Source organism: Asterias amurensis, chromosome 11 (assembly GCF_032118995.1).
Source record: "Asterias amurensis chromosome 11, ASM3211899v1".
NCBI classification, from domain to species: Eukaryota; Metazoa; Echinodermata; class Asteroidea; order Forcipulatida; family Asteriidae; genus Asterias; species Asterias amurensis.
Genome location: NC_092658.1, coordinates 15162590 through 15186051, shown reverse-complemented (window position 1 = coordinate 15186051; position 23462 = coordinate 15162590). Strand labels below are relative to the sequence as shown.

At 37.0% G+C, this 23462-nt stretch overlaps 1 protein-coding gene across 1 annotated transcript; it reads left to right on the top strand.

The window, feature by feature from the left end:
• Positions 1-961: 961 nt before the first annotated feature.
• On the top strand, positions 962-17875 carry LOC139943716 (uncharacterized). The gene is made up of 5 exons (XM_071940463.1): positions 962-1316; positions 5313-5362; positions 8362-8485; positions 13208-13378; positions 16014-17875. Exons 1-5 carry the CDS (start codon positions 1280-1282, stop codon positions 16052-16054), a joined length of 423 nt encoding a protein of 140 aa, XP_071796564.1. The 5' UTR covers positions 962-1279; the 3' UTR covers positions 16055-17875.
• Positions 17876-23462: the final 5587 nt, after the last annotated feature.

Sequence of the window (23462 nt, the reverse complement as noted above, 5' to 3'; positions counted from 1 at the left end):
TCGGTCTTAAATATTAAAATCAGCAGAACTAGATGAATCTCTTGTGTACTGAAAGGGAATGGACCAGTCTTTTGATTGGCCTTAACTTAATTGATAACGTACGTTTGCGTTGAGAAGTTTTGCAACGTGGAGAGTGATACGTATGTACCCCTGCAGTGGGTCCCATCCACTCGCAACACGAGAAATGCTGCACGGACTTGGTCAAGTCTAAAAGCGTTCTTAACAGTGTGGTTATTTCGGATCCTTTTCACGTGTAACGATCGACTCCTGGCGTTTGGAAACTAACATCTACCGTCCACATGGACTTTAAAATGGCCAAAATATCACATTCAAATCACATGCGGTAGTGGGTGACCAAAGTTGCCTTCAATATTATCGTTGAGGGAGCTCTACGCCGAGGTACAAATCGAATCAAGTAGGCAAAAATACATCTCTTATTGTTATAAAGGCAAACAAATAAATTAAAAATAGAAGAAATCTTAAAAAAAAAAAAAAAAATTATGTAGAAATGGTTATGTAGGAAAATGGATGAAGTAGGAATGGACGATTTTCACCAGCCCGTTTGGACGACGCCCTCAAGCGTTTATTTGTCTTTGGTAACACCTTTTGATGGATTGTTTCTAGAGTACAGAGCCTAATGAGTCTGGCTTCCCAAACTTCTATACTTTCCAATGAAGACTTATGATGGGGTATCAGACTAAAATCACTGTTATTAAGCGGACTCTAACATTTTAATTATGAGGGAGAATTTAAACTTTTCTTAATAAGTAATACATACAAAATTTGCATATGGATTTTTAATTGATATACTAAGGGAACTTTTAAAGATGAAATAGTGTTAAATACCTACCTAAAAAGCAACAAAAAAAACGTTTAAAAATTTAAAAAGTGTAAATAATACATATTTTAAATTCATTTTACCTTGATACAAAATGGTACATTCTTCACTCCCAAGCAGCATGTCAACAAGCTTGTCGAGAGGGGATGCCAAGCTAAACAACATTATGCCCTCATCAGTGTTCTAGAATACTAATAGTTTATCTGCTATTTTGCAAAAGGAATGCTTGTACTGGCTTCTCTCTTCGTGATGGATCACTTGTTAAGATTAATCTGACATTAAGTGCACTGCTCGTAAGTAACACCGTTTCAATTCCTGCCGATCTTATTGTTGTGTACCGACCGACTGTTTTGTCCGGCACGTCGTCACTGGACAAGGTTGGCGCGGTTGTTGAGGTCTCATCATCGGTAGGCAGCTAAGGTTGCGCACCCATCCATCTCGATGATCATGCACACTAGAGTTGATCTTCACGAAGCAGGTAACCAGTGTAACAGTGTTACTGTACAGATATTTTGTTAAGGGTACTCATTGAGTAATTGCTGGTACTGGTAGTTGCGATGATCGTTACTGGTTACCCATCCGGCATCCTCCCGTGGGTTACGATAATCGCAAAAACTACAAATAAATATTCATAAATACCTCAGACAGTTTTGCTATGCCTATTGGTGGAGAGCGCATCACGTGGGTGTGTATAAACCTTTGTTTATGACCGGTAAAAAGTGTTAATTCATGGGTGTGACATGCGACCTTGCACCTGTTCTTATATAAGACAGTTTCTTCATTCCTATTGGTCGAGAGCAACGGCTGAAACAGTTGTGCCACATAAGGCCATACGTGCGACGCGCACAGCATTCCCTTATAAGGAGTTGTTTACCCGAGGGCTGCAGAGGGCTTTACCATTTCATAGCTGGAGGGGTGTTGTGTTGAAAGAAATCATTTAACAATTGTAATTTTTGCATTTATTTTACTTTTTGACAAAAAAGTGATGATGTTTTTGACCGAAAAGATATTTATGAATGGGAATCATAGTGTGTTAGATCGGTTTTCAACTAGTGGTTTAAACCCGCCGAGGCCTGGTTCTTTATAATTAACCTCGACTTCGTCGAACCAGGCCTCGTTGGGATAAACCACTAGTTGAAAACCTCTTCACCACACATTGATCCCCTTATTTGTAAAATGTTTGTGTCATTTGTTTTGTGATGTTCACTGTATGGTCTATGGAATATTCACATCACATTCACAGTGAATGTGATGTGATGCACTGATGGACTATTCAATACATTTCAAGTTCAGTGTTTATCAGTTATTATAGACAAACTGACAGATGCAGACGGAAACCAGTCAATTGGCCCCACCAGAGTCACCCACTACAAAGTCGCCCACTAGTCCAATGCCCCCCCCCCCCTGCAGACGGAAACCAGTCAATTGGCCCCCACCAAAGTCGCCCACTAGTCCAATGCCCCCTACAACGTCGCCCCCTTCACAGAGCCCCCCCCTACAACATCCCCCCCCCCCCTTCACAGAGCCCCCCCCCCCAGAGCACCAGACTAGCAGAGTGTCCAGCAGGACACTGAAGTTACTACTGGACTGGGGCACTGAACTGCTTTTAAAAGAATTTACATTTGTGGTGTTTATACAATGTTGTCAACAGGAGTAACTGCTTGTTTCCTACCTGTGGCCATATGGTCTTTGGAAATCTAATTTAAAATTAAATGGGGAGGCGTGAGCAAGTGCATTGAGTTACACAAATTAATTAATTGTATTATAGTTAAATGTGGGTGTAGACTCGACTCCTCGAACAGAGAGCAACTGATATTTAAAGTCTGAACTAGTTCTTTCTTACTCTCACAGAACTGTAGCCAAGTATAAACTATGTAATTATCTGTTCATTTCTCTATTTCGAGCAGAGACAATCTGGTTTACATTATGTACATGTAGCAGGTATACAATTACAGTTGAGTTAAATTTGGCTTTGAAATTATCTGCATTATAATGTAGCTGCCATCAGCTATCTACTGTACCAACGTAATAACAATCTTATTTTAAAGTTAACACAGTCCTGATAAAACCATTTCATTTAGCTGGATTTTTATCAAAACAGAAGCGACACATAATGTTGGCAACTTAAAAGGCACTCAGGCTATTTCACTTATAATTCATGAGCTTTAAAAGGATGGCAAGTCATGCATGAATCCAAATCCTATGTTTGCTTGACAGTGGACAATGTACATATGTATCGCCGATTTACACATTTATCGCACGACACTGTACTAACAAACAATTCAACCTTGCTTGAAGAACATTGTCTACAATCAGGAAATCATTATGCCTAATGGTACTGGAAAATTACTGTGCGGTCTGACTGTTCTACATATTTTATGTATGTCTGACTATTCTAAATTGCAACCCCTCCCCCACCCCCCACCTTTTAAAATCTGTGAAGTGAAGCAAAACCATTAGTGACAAATTACATTGACTTGCAAAAGGCAAGCTTCATGTGCTTTTTAAAAGGGCCTATGTAACTTTTGTAGGACAAAAAACACAATTTTTTTTCAGATTTACACTAAACTTACACAGTTTGAAGATAATGATAGTAGAAAGCTTCCTTGAAAATATTACGTGCTGAGGTGCTGTAACGTAGTTTTGGGGAAATGAGTAAAACAATGTAATGAAAATAATTTTCGTCTCATGAGACAATTTTTTTAAAAATCATTTACAAACGTATTTTCATGACATTGTTTTACTCATTTTTTTTTTAAACTACAGCACCTCAGTAAGTAAAATTTGAAGGGAAGCTTTCCACTATCATTATCTTCAAACCCTGTAAGTTTAATGTAAATCTATGGACATTTTAAAAAGGTACCCCAATCCAAAAGCAGTATGCAAAACAAGTGTTTGTTGAAAGGGAAAATAGTTTATGCTATTTTCCTTTTAATATGGTAATCTTTTGTTAATCTTTGACGAGTACATGTATGGTTAGTGCTGTCTTCGACTTTTTTAGTCAGACATTTTGATTGCAAAGAGATTGGAATATAATTTACTGTATTCATGGACTTCAGTCTTTCAATAAATAGATTAGTTTTGGTTTGTTTTTATTGTCTTTTTGGTTTGCGTTTTTTTTTTTTTTTGTTCCCACAATTTTGGTTGCCCTATTTTATTTAACTACTTGTCCACCCCTTTACCATGTTTACTGACAAAAATATGTTAAAAGAGGGTAATTTAAAAAATTGATTTAAAAGTTTGTCTGTGATACTATATTCTGATGGTCATAAAAAGTGCTAATTCGGAGCTCAACAGATCTACCTCAATTTATAATGTGTGTGTTTTTTTTTTTTTTTTGTTTTTTTTTTATTTTTTATTATGTATTCACTTGTCATTGCTGTGGTTTCAAACATTTGTACATATCTGCTTTGTCATTTTGTCAAGTAATCTTTTTATTTTTAAATTACTGTATACTGCATATTTCTCTTAATATGTTTTATATGGAGCTGGTCTATTGTTGTAATTGCCTGCAAAGGATGGTTAAAGTTTTTTTAATTGAATTGAATTGAATTGAATGCTTTGTGGCAACCTTTCAGCTACAAGGTGGACATAGAAAGTAATGTGTACCAGTGCATAATCTACCATGTCATAATTCCACTGTGATCAACCCGACTCTGACTCTCACTCAAGCTCTAAATTTAATTCCAGGATTTTATTAATTAGTTTATTGTGTAATAATAATTTAATAATATTCTATCTGTGTCTTCCCCCATTGATTTTGTCCCAAGTGCATTGAACAATTTACCCGTTTGTTTCGTTAATTCAATGATCTCCTTTGTATACAAATCCATCTGTCGGTTCATTACTTTGTGTTTTGCATTTTACACAGTTGTCATTACGTGTGTAGACTGTGCATCATGTCAGTGATATTCAGATCACTTATTTTTGTTTGTATTAATGTGTTTTTAATTGCAAGTTCGCCCAAAACAAGGCTAAAAGCCACTCTATGTAAAGGGCTACAAGGAAGAAAACTGAGAAAAGTTGTAAATCATGTTTCAGGCCTGAATACTTTGTTTTTGAAAGGGCAAGGACACCAAGGCATTTACATCTTCTTGGTAAAGGGCACTCTATGAGGGATTTGTAAACTTCCACTGGAGCATTTCAATTCAAGAGCACCGAGGCGGTGACCTGAGGTAATGGAGGGAAATCGCCCTGTGTTGCCTCTGTGAAGTATCAGGTCCGATGATTACTTCGTTTAAACCTGTCAGTCAGAAAATAATGAAAAATGAGAAGTCACAAGTACATCAATTATGGTTTACTGATGTTTTTTATTAAGGCCTAACTGAGTTGTTTTCCTTGCTAGTCAAAAAACGTCCGACCATTGCATAAAACCACTGATCATGATCATCGTGATGTTAAGCAGATTTGCAAAAGCAATTTATGTGAAGTCTTTATTGAAATATTAAAGCTGTCTTTTCAATTTCTTTCACAGCTTTCTCCGGAAACATTGGGGTGCTTTGCATACTTCTAGACAAGGGACAGGTGAGTAAAGTTGCACAAAGGTTCCCTAAAGTAAGAGTACTACCTGTAAGTTTATTATGCAATGAACAGGTTCCAAGATTGACAGGTTCTAATTTCATAGAGCTGCTTTTAAGTATTGAAAGTAGCTAAGCACTTAACAAAATATGATTTAGACTATGATTACCATCCACAAATAACATTTTGCATATTTGTGACTTGTATCCTGCTCACTTTCGCTTAGCAGAATTTTTTTTAATGCAATATTCAACCTTAGCAGTTCTATGAAGAGTTTTATTGACAGTATTTTTTTTTCAGATTCAAATTTTGGGCAATAGTAAACTGATCTTTTTACATGAGCCTATAACCACATTACGCGATTTCTTTTCTCTCAAAATGTATCGAGCTGTAGACTTCTAACCAAAAGTGCATTAACTGCCCTTAGTGTTCAGAGTGATAACCAAACTAATACATCCTTCCCTTTAAAGACAGTGGACACTATTGGTAATTGTCAAAGACCAGTCTTCTCACTTGGTGTATCTCAACATTATGCATAAAATAACAAACCTGTGAAAATTTCAGCTCGATTGGTCTTTGGAGTTGCGAGATAACTATGAAATAAAAAAACACCCTTGTCACACTGTTTTGTGCTTTCAGATGTTTGATTTCGAGACCTCAGATTCTAAATTTGAGGTCTCAAAATCAAATGCGTGGAAAATTACTTCTTTCTCGAAAACTACGTCACTTCAGAGAGAGCCGTTTCTCACAATGTTTTATACCATCAACCTCTCCCCATTACCCGTTACCAGTGAGGTTTTATGCTGATAATTATTTTGAGTAATTACCAATAGTGTCCACTGCCTTTAAAGTACAGTTTTTGATGAACAGAAAGAAAGCTAGATTTGTTGATTTAATGCAGTCAAACAAAAGTTAACAAAAAAACAAAATTAAAAATAGAAGAGGAACAAATTCTTGCAACCACACTTCCGAGATGCACAATAGTATTGCTTGATTGCTTCATCAGCATTCAATCGCACTGTTTGCCCCCGTCCACAAATTTAATTTGCGCGAGATTGCTATTTATAAAACCTGTATCACTCAGTTGACTTGGTGAGGCCTGTATAATCAATCAGATATTTATAAAAACCCAGAGAGGCAGGAATGCAGGATGTATATCAAAGGGCCATGTATGAGTGTTAACTTGAATAAAAACATCCCAAATTATTTTTTAATTTGTGCCAATTATAAAGGTATTTGTTTGCATCAATTTGCTGCGATTTGGCAAATGTCTGTATTTTTTTTCGTCTGTAGGCCTAGGCCTCATAAGAATAAAAGCAATATTTTACACTTTTAGCTTTAAAACCTTTTTTTACTTTGTTTTAATCTGCTGCCAATAATAATACACGTACATTATAAAGTTTGTGAGGCATAATTTTCAGCAGTAATGCACGTACAAAGTCAATCTTTTTTTCTTTTTTTTTTCTAATTGGTATTGCCTTTTTAAACCTATTGTATCAACAGCCACTTTAATCTGTTTATTTCCTGATGGTCAAGCGCTTTCCTGTACTTTGAATGAAATTGGTGCATACAATTAAATTATTATTAATTATATTTGGGATTGTTCAGTGTATGGGGCATGTTGCCAATTTGTGCATGTAAAGTAGTCTTTTTGGTACTTCTGGTTCAGAAACTATAAACCTTTTTTTCATCTTGGCTCCTTCCCACAAGAATAAACACTTTTCTTAAAAAAGGGGAAATGAAATCTGTGTTATTTGCAACTGTTGTATTCTGTATGATTTTGTGACTTTGACGCCTACACTAAGTATGCCATTTTTACCAAACTTACACGGTCGGGTTTGAAATGGACACGGTTGCCATCTAATTGCATCAAATTGTTCAGCGCTTGACCTTCATATTCACATAATGAATGCTTCACCTTTTCACTGCTTTTAGCTGTCACAATTTAGTGGCAAATTGTTGGATCATCATTTGAATGCCAAATTGTCATGATGACTTTTTGATACTTCTGGCTCAAAAATGTTCACTTCTTTCCTCAATGTCATCTTTCCAGGAAAATAACAACCTTTCAGGGCCAAAGATGAAAGAAATAAAAGTGAAAACTTAGGCCTAGAATCTAGATGTTTTATTGCCAACTTGTGCATCTGAAGAACTCATAAAGAAATACCTGTTCAATAAATTTCCTATCGACTTCTGTTTTTCCCTAATAAGTGCAGTCAGGTTTAAAATGAAGTTGAAGACCACGTGCCATTTCTACATTGTAAAATACGTAGAATCATATGAAAAAAAGGTATTTTGTAATAAACCTGACTTTAAATTGCATGATATTGGTCAGCGCTTTGTGATTTATTGTAACACATGCATCAGTTTTGCATTGCTTTGAAGATATATTACATGATTGTCAAAATGGTCGTGAAATTTGAATGTGGACTTCTGATTTATACTGGAGTGTTGTACGATTATACTGTATGTAGTCTTTCTTCTTGACATTGTTTGATGCTCAACGTTTTGGGGGATTTGTTTCGCTTTGTTGATTTGAACCAACAGTTTATGTACATTGTAAGCTGCTTTTTTTTGGATAAAGCTTTTGGGGAACTTTTAAAGGGGCACCAAGGTCACAGACCTGGAACTACACAGAGGTAGCAAAGGCCATGGCCTCCAATTGTGCCCCGTCAATACAAGTAGTTTCCCATAGACATTGAGATTTGCCATTTGAAGTGCTCTTTACAAAATGAAAATTGCCCAACTACAAGATAAAATTCCAGGCCTAAGGACAAGATATTGGGAAACAGAGACCGCAGCGTGGCATCCATGTTATCCCGAGGAGAGATGCTGGGGACAGAGACCACAACAGAGTTGTCTGCCTGCATAGGCTAAATGACAGGGAAGATTGGAGGTGCAGCCACCGCGGGGCAGCCTGCCTGAATTGCCATCAAATCCTGAACACGTACTTTTCAAGTGCATTTTCTAAACCTGTGTACTTTTCACTTTTGTATAATTCTAAGGATCCTGACTGTAAGGACGAGCATGGGCAGACAGCACTGCACAAAGCAGCCATGAATGGAAACTTGGATTGCATCAAGATTCTGATTGGCAAAGGAGCTGAGACGCATATCCAAGACCAAGCAGGTATTTTATTCAGTTACTATGGCAATGGGAGGCTGTACTAAAAACCATCTTGGTGTGTTTTGTTGCAAATGTAGATGAGTTTCGATTTTCGTTTGTTTCTCTTAGACCAACCACCCACAGTTTCGGAAAAAGGACAGAATTTTTTTAAAACATGGCCCCTTGGTACAGGTATTCAGATATGAGGTCGCTTATAGCTTGAGAAATGTCAGATGTTTTTGTTTTTCTTTGTTCTGGACTGTAATGAAATGGAATGTAAGTGGTGAGAAATTTTGATCAAGGCCTTAATTGTCAAAGACTTGCAAATTTGGGTGCCCTAGTTTGCAAATTCTGAAGCCCTCCCTCTAAATCAACAAATCAATACTTGTTGCAATATTAGTTTCATTTATTTTAAGAATATTTGTTCAGAAACGCTGAATGTGCATAATTTTTGTTATACATGTACTGATGTTTTTGCCTTTATTCCGCAAAAGGATGCTATCATGAAATACAGAATGAATTTTCCAACAGAGATAGCCTATTCAAACTGAAACGCCTACACCCATGAGTGTGACTGATTTATACATGCTATTTAGAGTATACGGAAGAAGAAGAAAAATATAAACCCTGACATTTTATGCTTGATATTATCTAGCCCTGGCGGCCTTACACTTTCGTTTTGTACTACAGTGACGTCCTGGACATCAGGGTACATTTCTGGGGCGGAAAATTTTCACAGCTTCATAACTCAAATCTTACCTGCAAGAAAGCACAAATTTCAACAGATTCACATTCCATGGCAGCATATGTTTTTCTGCGGTGGGTTTTGATCGTCATATATTCTTCACAAATCCGTAATTTTCATGAAATAATGCAGCTCCCAACGTTAAGGAATTCCCATTTTTGTTCGTACTCTCACAGTCTGCCGTGTGTACGCAAGACGCACGACGTGCAAATTTTGAATTGTGTTGTTAACGCTGTGCAGTCAAGATACGGTGAGCAAGAATTCATGCGTCTAAGCTTGCATCATGCGTCTTGCACGTGAATGTATACGCGTACGCACGACAACAGACAAAACTGTAAGAAAACGATCGAAACGGGAATTTTTTAACGTTGGAAGCTGCATTATTACACAAAAATGACGAATCTGTGAGGAAAATATGAGGACCAAAACCCACCGCAGAAAAATGTATGCCGCCATGGAATGTGAATCTGTTGAAATTAGTGGCTTGTTGCAGGTAAGATTAAGTTATGAAGCTGTGAAATTTTTCTGCCCCAGAAACGGGCCTCAATAGTTAGGACTCTGTTCCTGTGTACAGAGAAAGAGTCCTATATAGGGCTTGATATTATCATGCAACATGAGCGTGGTTGTGTGCAGAGTCTTTCCATTTACCTGATACAAATATAATGTGTTTGTGGCTACTGGTTATACTGCCATCTCTATTTGTTCCAATCCACAATGCATATTATTTAAAGGCAGTGGACACTATTGGTAATTACTCAAAATAATTATTAGCATGAAACTTTACTTGGTAACGAGTAATGGAAAGCTGTTGATAGTATAAAACATTGTGAGAAACAACTCCCTCTGAAGTAATGTAGTTTTTGAAAAAGAAGTAATTTACCATTTCGAGACCTCAGAATAAGATTTTGAGGTCTCGATAAACAATATGAAAGCACCACTTTACAACTTCGTGTGACAAGGGTGTTTTTTCTCTCATCATTATCTGGCAACTTCAACGACCAATTGAGTTCAAATCTTCACATGATTGTTTTATGCATGTTGAGATACACCAAGTAAGAAGACTGTTCTTTGACAATTACCAATAGTGTCCAGTTTCTTTAAGATTTGCCCTGTTCTCTTTAGCCATGGTTCTTGAAAAGAAACGCTTGAATTGGAAATAACATTACTAGCAAACCAAGAAAAACTCTTGTTGTGTATCCAGTTATGATGCAAATGGGTACAGTTTATTTTTTGAAATCTGTTATTGTTTTAACATGCCTTTAGATTAAAGACTCTGGACACTATTGGTAAGAAGACCAGTCTTCTCACTTGGTGTATCTCAACATATGCATAAAACAACAAACCTGTGAAACATTGAGCTTGATTGGTTGTAGGAGTTGCGAGATAACTATGAAAGAAAAAACACCCTTGTCACACAAAGTTGTGTGCTTCAGATGCTTCATTTTGAGACCTCAAATTCTAAACGTGAGGTCTTGAAATCAAATTTGTGGAAAACTACTTCTTTCTCAAAAACTTAGCCTTGATCAAGGCTGTGTAGACTAATAAAGCTAAAACCATAGAGCACCTCAGCCGCCCGAATATCCCCCGACTGACTCTAAACAGAATAGCACACCGTACTCTCACCCACACCCACACAGCGCCTGTAATATGTACATCCACGCAGCCCCACACACAGCCCCCACACGTACACACTCACCGCGATTCCACACACCGCTATCACCCACAATCCCAGCCCGTGAGCCTTCAGGCTCACGGGCTAGGATTGTGGGCGATAGCTGTGAGTGTGTGTGTGGGGCTGCGTGGATGTACATAATATTACAGGCGCTGTGTGGGTGTGGGTGAGAGTACGGTGTGCTATTCTGTTTAGAGTCAGTCGGGGGATATTCGGGCGGCTGAGGTGCTCTATGGTTTTAGCTTTATTAGTCTACGGTCTACACAGCCTTGATCAAGGCTATCAAAAACTATGTTACTTCAGAGGGAGCCGCTTCTCACAATGTTTTATACTATCAACCTCTCCCCATTACTCAATACCAAGAAAGGTTTTATGCTAATAATTATTTTGACTAATTACCAATAGTGTCCACTGCCTTTAAACCAATATTTTAATCATCCAATATTTATTTATTGGTTTATTGACTTTTAATAACTGCTACCTGGCAAGTAGTTGTTACTGTAAACCAAATATGCATTGATACCTCACCATGCTATGCCTCAAATCCCATTTCATTAACTTATTAATTCTCTAATTTGAATTGATTGCATCTATAAATAGAAAAACCTTGGATACTATAGTTTGTTGAAATATTTGAATACATTAGAAGTAAAAAAAAATATTAAAAAGAAAAAAAAACATTGAGACCAAGGATTATGTTTTCACAAATGAATTGCTGATTGAGAAACATAAAACAGGGATGTACAATTTGCCCTTCTGGAAATCCTTGCTCCAGTAGTTGTGCCGTAAGCGTTCAACATCATCTCGGCCGCGGTGATGGAATTGGGTCACTCATTGCATTGCCATGGAAACAGACAAAGTCACGATTTCAGTGTGCTGTAAAGATTTGTTGGTTGGATGTTTTAGAAACCTTCAAGGGCTCTCGAGGGACCCGTGGGAGGCTTCAATATTGTGCTTTATTCCATAACAAGATCAATTGAATTGTACCGGTAACTGTAAATAGACAACTAGTGTATCAGTTAGGCACATGTACAAGAAAAACTAACATAAGTTATAAGGTCTACAGTCTGCATCTTACTTATCGAAAAAAATTTTGCAATTGATTGGCTTAAGCCATTATTCCTGTCATTATCATTCTTTGCAGACCTGTATAAAACTCCTTCAGTATATAAAACTCAAATTTAACATCTCTTTATATCGTTGCGGTACCTGCTGCCAAAACATAGGATTCAAAATGCCTCTAGCTACCGGGCAACCTCGGTAGTCTTGTTGGTAAGACACTGCTCCAGAATTGCAAGGGTCGTGGGTTCGAATCCCACCCGAGTAACATGCTTGTGATATGTTTTCACAGGACTCGGGAAAGTACTGAGTATACAGTGCTAACACACATCTGGTGTATGGTTAAAAACCAAAATTAATACGTAAAACTCCTCAGACAAAAAAAAAAGGGATTTGTTTATCCCTGTCAAATCCTGTCAAATTCCTGTTTTTAAAATAAATTATTGATGTGCAAACAAACTGCAATATAATTAGTTGTATTGCAACACAACACAACACAAACATGGGATACTTTGTAGTACATTTAGTATCAGGTACAATGTATGTCAACGGTGGAATACTTGAAAATGTAGTCTTATGTTTTATTAATTAACTACACATCTCAAGGTTGTTGCAACTTTCCTCTTTTTACTTGCTGTAAAGAAAGTAAGATTGCATGCACTGTATAATACAAGCAGTCACTAGTACTATGAAATCTCTTAAGAATTGACTGGAAACAAATTTATGAGATTTATTTAATTTATGAACAAATGATGGCAGCAGAGATCTCCCAAAGTTTTTTCAAAAATGTCGGGCGCTCTGGACAAAAATTTTTGAAGTTTTGCTGAAGTGCCATGAATTGAAACGAGGCCTTCAGAATGTTTTCTGCTTTGTGTTTATCTTGGTTTTAAAAGTGCAGTTTTCTGCAGCATTCTATATGTAATTGTTTACAAGACAAGAAAAAAACATATAGAATGCTAATTTTTGGGGCGTATTTATATGCAAATTGCGCCTGGCGGCCAGACACGCTAGCTTGTGCACAGGTAGAACCCTGAGCAGTTGTCTGCCCAATAGAACTTTATCATGGTGCAGCCATCTCGATTTTTCTTCCATTCAAATCAATGTAACCAAACCGAGGCTGGAAGGAAAAATAGTCTGGTTCCTTTATGTACAAGGAATATTAGCATTCATTTCTGTTGTTTGGTACAGGGTACATGACCAAGATGGAGGGAACATGTTCAAAGGCCTATTGTTCTGCGTGACATAAAACTCCTGTTCTTTTATCCGTTAGGGTGTACTGCATTGCACCATGCAGCAAAAAATGGTCACTTAGTTGTGGTTAAGTGGTTGATACAAGAGGCTGACGTCAAACTTCTGCCATGCAGTAAAAAGGAACGTACACCCAGGGCGTTTGCCAAGAGGAACGGTCACAGGAAGGTGGTGCTGTACTTAGCAGAAATGGGTAAGAGTAAGAGAATGATTTCATGTCAGAATAAGTGTTACATGTATGTACATCCAAAGGGAAGGTACGTTTGGTAGTCACTCTTTATGGGTTACTCACAGCATTGCCATGGAAACGGACAAAGTCACGATTTCAGTGTGCTGTAAAGATTTGTTGGTTGGATGTTTTGGAAACCTTCAAGCACACTCGAGGGACGCGTGGGAGGCTTCAATATTGTGCTTTATTCCATAATAAGATCGATTGAAACTGTAAATAGACAACTGGTGTATCGGTAGGGCATATTTGATTTGTTTTTCATCAAAACTTGAATCTGAGACCTTTACTATCAGAAACGTTGTGAAATCAACCTCAGGAACTTGTTCAGCAGGAGCAGCATCTCTTCAGCTTTAAAATGAACACAATCTAATGTTCTGAGAAACATATTTTGCAGAACTGGCTTTTAGGGCATATTATTGAGTTGGCAACTCTACAAATCCTTTCCAACAAATCTTCAATGCGACTTGTCACTTGTCAGCAGGGGGCATGAAGTGTCCAAATTGACTTAGTAGACCCTCTGTAAACAAGTCATGCTTGTTTCATTACATGTATCTCAGAAAAAGAAAGCCTGGCCTTGCACTGTACTTAGTACATTGTACATTGGAGTATCCTGATGAAGTGTTGTATTGTGGACATTGTGGAAATGCCAAGCGCTGGGTAACCGCCGATTTTTCATTAGTCTTCAAACTTGGCAATAAGCCATTTTGCCAGTTGGATTTGAATAGTGTCTTGTACAATTACTTGTTTAGTCAAAAGTAACCGCTTACATTTGAATTCCTCAGACTATATAGAGACAGTTGCTATGTTAAGTGGTCCTAGGCAAGCCTTTGCTTAGCAACCTCCAGACTAAAACGTTTATACTCATTGTGATTTGTTTTCAACTGTTTGCTTAATTGTCATGGTCGACATGAAAAATAAATGTACATTAAATTAAATTAAATTGAATTGAGCAAACCCTGGTACCATTGTGCAATACACATTCATTCAGAATTGTGATCACCGTCTCTTACATTTATAAATACGCAAAAGCTTGCCCCGAATCATATGACTTGCAACAGTCTCGACAGTCTGAGGTATTCAAACTTAAGCGGCTACTAATATGAGCAAGCACGTCATTGTACCAGACAATATTCAAATCTAACACGCAATATAGCTTTTGAGAAGGTTAATATACATTGTAAAACATCACACACATGAAATGCATTCCGTCTAGATGAGATTGCTGTGATGCCATGGTGATACTGTAGGGATTTAAAAATGGCTACAAATGGTAAACTTGCATGCCAAAATGTCCATACAGCTGTCACAGATAATTGCAACATGGTGTAAAGTGATATAAGGATTTTGTTTGTCTTTCTCCTACGCGATTCTTTTATACGTGTACAAACGATTAATGAGAATGAGTTGTGTATCAAGAGTGCTTTGGGGTTTTCATTGTATGGGATGATGATGAAAGGGGACAGAGGGGGCAGCTACTTGTGCTGGGCTCCAACCAAGGGCCAGTGATTTTAGCTCAAGAACGAAGTCCCATTTTGTTTTGGTTGAGTATTGGCCGCAATTTGTGCTGATCGGTGGAGCTCGGGTTTGAATAATTGGCTGCTTGAACACTGGACATTCACACATACTTCTATCTTATCCCACCATATTTTAAACTGAAGAATACTCATTTTAAAAGCATTGCACAAAATACCTTCAAACTTTTAAGAGGGCCATATTGTTACTTTGTCTTTGTACATAAACATGCAATCGTGTCTAATGCAAAAGCTGAAGATATTTCCGATGGATACAGTTTATTTTTGGCCCCAAATATGCAAAACTGGCAAAATTGAGAGTTGTTTTCATTTGACGTCAGAATATCCATTTGGATACTAATATACCAAGGATGTCGCCCTCTAAAAACCATTAATCCAGTGCGTGCTTATTGTATGGCACACTGGGCAGATAATTCACTACCTCCTCCATGTCCCATGGGTTTTTGGGGGTCAAGGTTGGCGTGTTCTGATCGCGTCCTGGGAATAGCTAATCCTACTATACCGCTGTCACGCACGCACATCAAAATCAAGGTGAACACGATTAAAGAAGAAGATGGTTATCTTACACACACTGTACCTTACATCAAGAAATCCACGTTTGTCGTGCATGTGATGTCTTATGAAATTTTGCCACTTTTATTACCAAAACAAAGCCCTGTTTGTAGGGTATCATGGCTGAGTGGTTAAGAGCATTGAATTAATATTCTGTTGGTTAAGTCATCGGAATGAGGATTCAAATCCCGGTTGTGGCATTTGTGTCCAATATGCTTTACCATAATTGCTTCTCTTCACCCTTCTGGATACCTGCAAATGTACATGTAGGTGTTGATATTACATGATTGTATGAAAAAGCAACATACAGTACATGTACCTGATGTGAAGCCCCATATGGCAGCTCAGGGCTGTATACTCCCCAGGAAGCTGAGAAAGATGAAAGGGATGTTTATTTGGCCTAATGACCAGGGAACTTATGTAAAGCACATTGATACGGTCATTGTGACATGCACTATATAAGAACTAGTTATTATTATTAATTTCAGGTTTTTTCTTCACAATTCTCTTCACAGAAAACAAACAAGATGGCTGTGCATGGCTTGGAAACTCCTGAAACCGGTGACACCAATCCGCATTATTGGGTAGCGCGGTACTACAGGGGCTTAACAATGGACCAATCCAGGGCCAGTCTCAGTTGGGATTCTAGTCCGTCCAGCTGTTGTCAAGATTTTATTGTTGAGTCTGGTTGCCAGCTAAGTACATCCATCATTGGTTCACATTTTATAGGCCTATTTATTAAAAACCATAGTTTGCAAATATGAATTCACAAATAAATATCATGCCTGGAATTTCATCTTTGAAAGGGCAAGGCCATTTTCATTTTGCAAAGGGCACTTCCATCCGAAAATCTTAAAGTCAATGGGAAACTTTTGAAGGGGCACCAAGGCCAAGACCAGGGGCATGCAACGGAGGCTTGCTTGTAATTCCAGGCCTGATACATATATATCATGGTTACATTTTGTTTCATCATCTCGTTTCAAAATCTTGGCTGCAGCTATCATGGCTGTAGCAGCCGGCGCATGGTTGGCTTTGGTCTGGAGTGGGCTGTCAGTTAATTTTTTTGTAATGGTGTGATCAATGAGGTGAATCAAAATCTGACTGGTTGAAACAGGTCTCACCCAAGTCATTGTTGTACATGTACATGTAAGTAGAAATTTCACTGGTACTTCTGTTGTTGATGATGCACTGCTGTACTTGACTTGCTCCTAGCCCTGGGAGACTAGTGAAGTTTACAACTCAAATAGTCGTGACCTCGACACTAGTCGCGCCAATTTTTTCATTCCCCAGGTGCATTGCAGCATAATATTTTCCGCAGGTGCCATATGGCAGGCGCGACAGTAAAATTCAGGCTTAAAGGATTGAATGATTGTGTCACTGATCTCTGATTGTCTGACAGTTGCCAAGGCTGTGTGACTGAAAATGGCTGTAAAATATATAGCCATTAGCTTTCATAAAATACTATGATAGGGACACTGCCTAATAGACCGATCCATTAAGCTCCGCCCCATTGCGTATTGACCAATCACAACCCAAAGCACACCCAAAAGTCTGACACTATAAATTCTAACATGTGCGCTTGTACGCTTGGCGCGCGCGGTAGAGTTGTGCAGAATGGCATTGGAGAGGCTCAAGTGTTCTTGCTCACTTGTGCCGGGGCGGAGCCTAATGGATTGGTGTATTAACTGTCACTGGGAAAATGTATGTATCAGTTATTTAATGTAAATTTTCACTGCACTTGGACTGGCATGAGTACTTGGGGTGGTTACCAGCAAAGAACCTCAGGTGGGCCAGGCCTAGAGTTTTATTTTGAGAGGACAAGGTCATGTTAATTTTGCAAAGATTACGTTCGTATGAAGGGGCACCAATGCCAAGACCAGCAAAATAATTTGTGTTGTACAGCTACATGTACACACAGACGTTTTATGTAAAGTATGTATGTAAGTAATTATTTATATGTTTTGGATTTGTTTAAATGTGTGATATTTATTTGTTTTTTCTTTGTCTGGAGCAACACAGTTTTATCTGTACACCTTGGTAATACAACTTATCCAAATGGTAAGGTGATATACATATATGTACAACTTAACTTTCATTCAATATCATTCATTCAATACACGTTTATTTCGTACTCTTGTTGAGAAAACAAAACAATTGTGAGAATTAGACAGTACATAGAAATTTAACAAATCTAAAGTGTATTAAATTATACAGAAAAACAGTATAAACTAAAAGCAAATAATAAATTAATAACTAGGAATTAACTATGTACAATACAGGAGCGAGAGCATGAGGCTGTTAGTTAAGCCGTGGCTTATAGACAACAGCCTTTATACAGACAAGAAAACAAACAAACAAACAAACAAACAAATAAACATCGAAGAAGAAACAAGGGCAAGACAATTACACACTGACAACACAAAATGCTGACGACAAAAACACAAAGAGTATAACTTATTGTTATACCTCGGTAACAAATTGTGAAGTTTGATTGGTCAAGAACCAATCACATAACGTGCAACAAAAAAAACATGAACCATGGCGTGGCGGGTAACATGAGTTTTGTTAACCAGTGTATATTACCTTGATCGTTCCCAGCGTTGGTAAATTTCCAGCGCTACGTACGAAACACTTAAAAATAATATCTGTTTCATCCTTCAGGCATGTGATTTATCAGGATTTTTCCTGATGTCACGTTTTTTTTTTTTTTTACTTATCTTCTCCCAGCACCTTGAGATTTTTTTGAAAGAGACAAACCTGCCCACACAGAGATCCTTCAAATATCTATTTGCAAGTGTGTAGAGAGTTTGCAAATCTATAATCTGTATATTCAGGGAGCATCATTTCCACAAGAAGAAATTTCCATCCACTTTTCAGATTGCCATTTTTATTTTCATACCAGTCTCACCCCTTATCCTCATATTTTTACAGACTGTGAAGCTTTGTATGTTTGTATGGTGTAAAGCAGTAATCAGTTACCTTGAGTTAATGAATGTGTGGATACGCAATTAGTTTTTGATTTCATTCATAGGTCTTCATAGGTTTTATTTGTTTTGTAAAGGAGCATCTCCGTTACAAAGGAGACCTGACAATAGACCTCCTGATGGAGCCATGCGGTAATAATAATAATAATAATAATAATAATAATAATAATAATAATAATAATAATAATAATAATAATAAAAACACAATGTGCGTCATTTTTATTAGTATGATGAACGCCATGCTTTGGTTTACATGTAACTATGACAATTTTACGTAGGATTTGAAACTATGCTAATATTAAAAAGGATTTGAAACTATGCCAATGTTAAGAACGATTTGAAATTATGTTAATATGTATGTGTTGTGTGCACAGCATTGCTTCAAAGTGGGCGCGCCACGATTATTGCTGGACTTCTTGGACACATAGTTCACCCAAAATCTTTTGCGTGCTGAACAAGCGATTGTGCGCATTGAGACTAACACTGGATGGTAGGACATTTCTCCTGTTAAAACTGAGTTTTGGGTACTATTAGTCCCATGGAAAATATTTTGTTTTCCATTTCCTTTGTTATGTACATTAAATGTTGAACATGTTAAATATCGTTAATGGTATTTTCTAAATTTATTTTGTAATATTGTTCTATATTTATGTATTTTTAAAGTTCTTGTATTGTTATCAATGAATTGATTAAAATCACATTTTGTCTATGATGGCTGAAATGGTGGTTCAATGATTATCGAATACCTTTTGGACAATGCAATTTTTTGTTATAATTTCGGTGTCTGCCCGATAGTCCGAAGGTCCGCTGGTCCGAAGGTTTCATTAGTCCGAAAATGAAATAGGGTTAATCCGAACATTCGATGCGATAGTTCAAAGGTTTATTTGATCCGAAGTTTCACTGGTTTGAAGGTTCGGTAGTCCGAAACGACGATATAGTCCGAATCGACGATCAAACGTTATTGTCAATTCAGACTATTGAACCCTCGGACTATTGAGTCTTCGGAGAAACGAACCTTCGGACTAACAAACCTTCGGACCATCGAACCTTCGGACTATCGAGCTGTAACCATAATTTCAACCTGTGCCACCACTGTGCTGTCCATTATGTTGCATTATTTGCAAACTCTGGACAACCAGTTTGCTAAGGTGCAGAATCAGTCTGCATTACTGTGGTGCACCTGCAGTAAACATCCACCCAAGGGGGTTTCAAACCCACACTCTGTGACGAATTGACTCAAATAAGTAATGCAATTATGGTGACTACACTTCCCGCCTTTCAGATTATCTTGGAAATTTCCGAACCTCCAAATCAGTTTTAGAGAACCCTCATGTTACCCAGGATGTATTGGTTGCATAGGTAACCATGGAACATTGACTAGTGGTTGACAGACAAAATGGTCTCTGCTTGAACTTGCCCTAAAGCTTTACAAATGCTGCATTGCTGAAAGTTTGCACTACGCTGTATAACACTTAGGGACAAGGTGCAGCTAATGATTATGACCTCAGGTGGTTTATGTGAACAAAATTTTTATATGAACAACATGTTTATTATTCATATGGATTTGCGTCAGTGAAGCACAATAATTCTCTCTGACTTGTTTTTCCCAAAGATAACCATGATATCTAATATCAATGATAACATACATAAAGTATGATAAATCTGATGATGTCATTGATAACGAAAGGAGGTTTCATATTCTAAGGTTGTCCCGCAGATTAACGTCATACACTGAATGGACAATAAAGACAGTATCAATAAGCAGTTAGTCAAACATAATAAAATGGAGGATACTTTGATATTATAGGCAATTAAAGCCATAAAGCATGGTACGGTAAGGTTTGTGTATTATTAGCAATCACCGTCATCACTAAGCAGAGCCTGGCACAGGTTTACTTTGCTAATGTAATGTCAACAAGATTTTAACTAGAATCGTACATGTAGCATGAAAAATCAGTTTAATAATGCATGTATGATTTTACTTGGCATTTGTGGACACTTGAAGTTTTAAGTGAAAATGCGGTTATTTACACACTGCCAAAGCAAGGGCAATGTGGTCTTCAAATGGATGTCTGCAGATCATTAATAATTCTTGATGATGCATTGATGGTTAGGGATGGAGCAGCATCAAAATATCTTGATGTTTTTCTTTCTTTTTCGCGGGGGGGGGGGGGTGTTTCATTCAATAAAATTTATACTTTGATTTGATTTAAACTGTGCCTTGCTCATAAATTATTGTGTGCTTTCAGATGCTTGATTTTGAGACCTCAAAATCTAATTCTGAGGTCTCAAAATCAAATTTGTGGAAAACTACTTCTTTCTCGAAAACTACGTCACTTCAGAGGGAGCTGTTTATCACTATTTTTTTTTTAATACTATCAACCTCTCTCTCCATTACTCATTATCAAGTAAGGTTTTATGCTAAAAAAAATAGTGTCAACTGCCTTTAGGAGCAGGGAGTACATGTGTAGCAGCATTTTTACTCAACATATTCTCCAGGTCTATATTAATTATTTAGAAGAGGAGAATATTTTCAATTTTATTTTTTAAAGATGTACATGTAAACTGAACATGTCGAAAGTGAGGCACCACTTTCTATTTTCTTTTCACCAAAGTACACAATGTAAGCCTATTTGGTTCTTTAATAATAATAATAATGAACCGTTCTTGTACATGTATAGTGCATCACATCACAAAGAAGTCTCTATGTGGTTTGAGATGAAAAAAAAGAGAACTTAAAGTTGGACAACAGAGACAATTACAAGTATAAGTACATGTACATGAAGGAAAATGAGTTGACTGAGGCTATTGCAAACATAAATGTGTTTTTAGCTTTGTCTCAAATAAATTCACTGTTTGCACATATTTTATGTTGTCCGAAAGACAATTCCATAATTCTTTGGTGTTTAGGATGATGTTTTTGTGTAATTTCCTGTGTCATCCAATGATTTCCGCAGCAATGTCAATGAAAAAAAACATATTGTGCTCTCAAGGGTGTTGTAGAGCTTCATCTTATTGAGGAGACTGATAATGAGTTAATGTTGTCCTGTACTATTGAGCAGGGTCATATACTGCAGTGAGTGTCTATGAATACCTGCCTGTCTGCACCTTAAAGGAACACGTTTCCTTGGATAGGTCGAGTTGGTTTTTGAAAAGCGTTTGTAACTTTTATTTTTTTTACATAGGTAGAAAGATGTTGTAAAAGTAGAATACAATGATCCACACAAACATGCCTCGAAATTGCACGGTTTTTTGAGGCAAACTTGTGTGGATCATTGTATTCTACTTTAACAACATCTTTCAAACCATATGCATTTTATAAAAAACGGTTACAAACGCTTTTTATAGACCAACTCGATCCAAGGCAACGTGTTCCTTTAAAGACTGCAGTGTGAAGATGATGATGGCTTTTAAGGAAAGGTAGGCCTATACGTTTGGTAATCACTCTTCACATTAATGGGGAAAAAGCCTTTTGGAAGCATTTTGAGATTATGTAAAAAGATTGTATGGCCAAAATGTTTCTTAGATTTTGTAGTCCTGCCAGGGATTAATTTTCCTACGTGGACATATTCGCTCCAGATATTGGTGATATCTAGAAACGTGACCAACTTTTAAAATTAAATTTTCAAGTGTTAGTTTTGTTTTATAGATCTTCATTTATATAGGATTAAAACAACTACAGGGTTTTCAAAAATCAAAGGTATACTTTATATTGCCTTTGAAGGAATAGTATATGCTCAACTTTTTTATGATATCTGCAGATCTTCCGCAAAACAATGATAAGATGACGTCTTGGAAGAAGAAAAGACATCTTATTAGGGCGTTCCCTTCAGAAGAGCACTTTTGTTATTCACAAGTTTGAAATTATCAAAACAGACTGGATGTACAACAATGTATTAATCCTGTATAACACCTTTAAGAGCCTGAGATCATTACAGAAAGATCTCAGGCTGGGTTCCCAGAATTTCGTATCTTTTAGATAATTAGCGTCCTTTCTACACGCTAGTTTTTTATCTTATACGCTGTGTGATATTCTTTCTGAAAAGGTTAATTGTGGAGAGCTGTACAATACACTGTAATTAGATAAGATTTTGATGTCTGGGCTATTGGATTAAAGGGGGCACGTTGTTGTGTCAGGACACAATACTGACCTTGCTGATAGAATTTATAGCATACTCTGATTTTAAGAATGAATGGTTGCAAATGCAAAATTGATTCCTGGTGAATTTTTATAGTCAACAATAGTATGTTATTAAACACTGGATTCCTAATCACACATTTACCAAAAACATATACTCAATGTGCTTGAACAAAGAGAACCATTGAAGATATTATAAATATGGCTTAACAGAAACTAGTTACCAGCCAAAATTACATAAAGTTTATATTGTTGCAATTACTGATGTACCACTTGTGATTTGCTTATAGAGAATAAATTTGCTAAGCAGTATTTTGTGCTGAAATGTTAGATTCGGCCCAAAACTATAATGTTTCATACAAATTATTATAATTTTCTTAGAATTCTCAGTTGGAATATTGAACTTACTGATTTTTATTTCATTTTCCATGTTTTATTTGAGAGAAAAAAAGGTGAGAGAGAAGTGTTGTTTTTTAAATCTTTTTTTGAAGAGCTTATAAGTGGTACGTAGTGATGTGTATGCGAAGAATAATTGATTATTGATTTAATCATTTAGTAAAAGAAAGTGCATAAACTTGTTGGCACACAGATCAGGTTTTTTATCTCAAGGGATCGAATGGCACAGTATTATTTCCATTAAAACAGTTTTCCATTGAGAACAAATATGACAACCTGCGTGTGCCAGAAAGGCTATACAAAATCTGTTGGACTCGGAAGAGCTTTTTCCTCTATGTCCAAGGTCAGGCTCTAGTAACATATCATTTTTTAATATTAATTATTCTACAGGGAAATCCCACTTGTGTGTGTGTGTGGGGGGGGGGGTGATAGAATTCCATTAATGT

Coding starts and splice junctions, on each gene's coding strand:
- LOC139943716 (XM_071940463.1), top strand. CDS start 1,280: ATGATCATGCACACTAGAGTTGATCTTCACGAAGCAG. Junction 5,363..8,361: donor TACTTCTAGACAAGGGACAG/GTGAGTAAAGTT, acceptor TATAATTCTAAG/GATCCTGACTGTAAGGACGA. Junction 8,486..13,207: donor GCATATCCAAGACCAAGCAG/GTATTTTATTCA, acceptor TTTATCCGTTAG/GGTGTACTGCATTGCACCAT.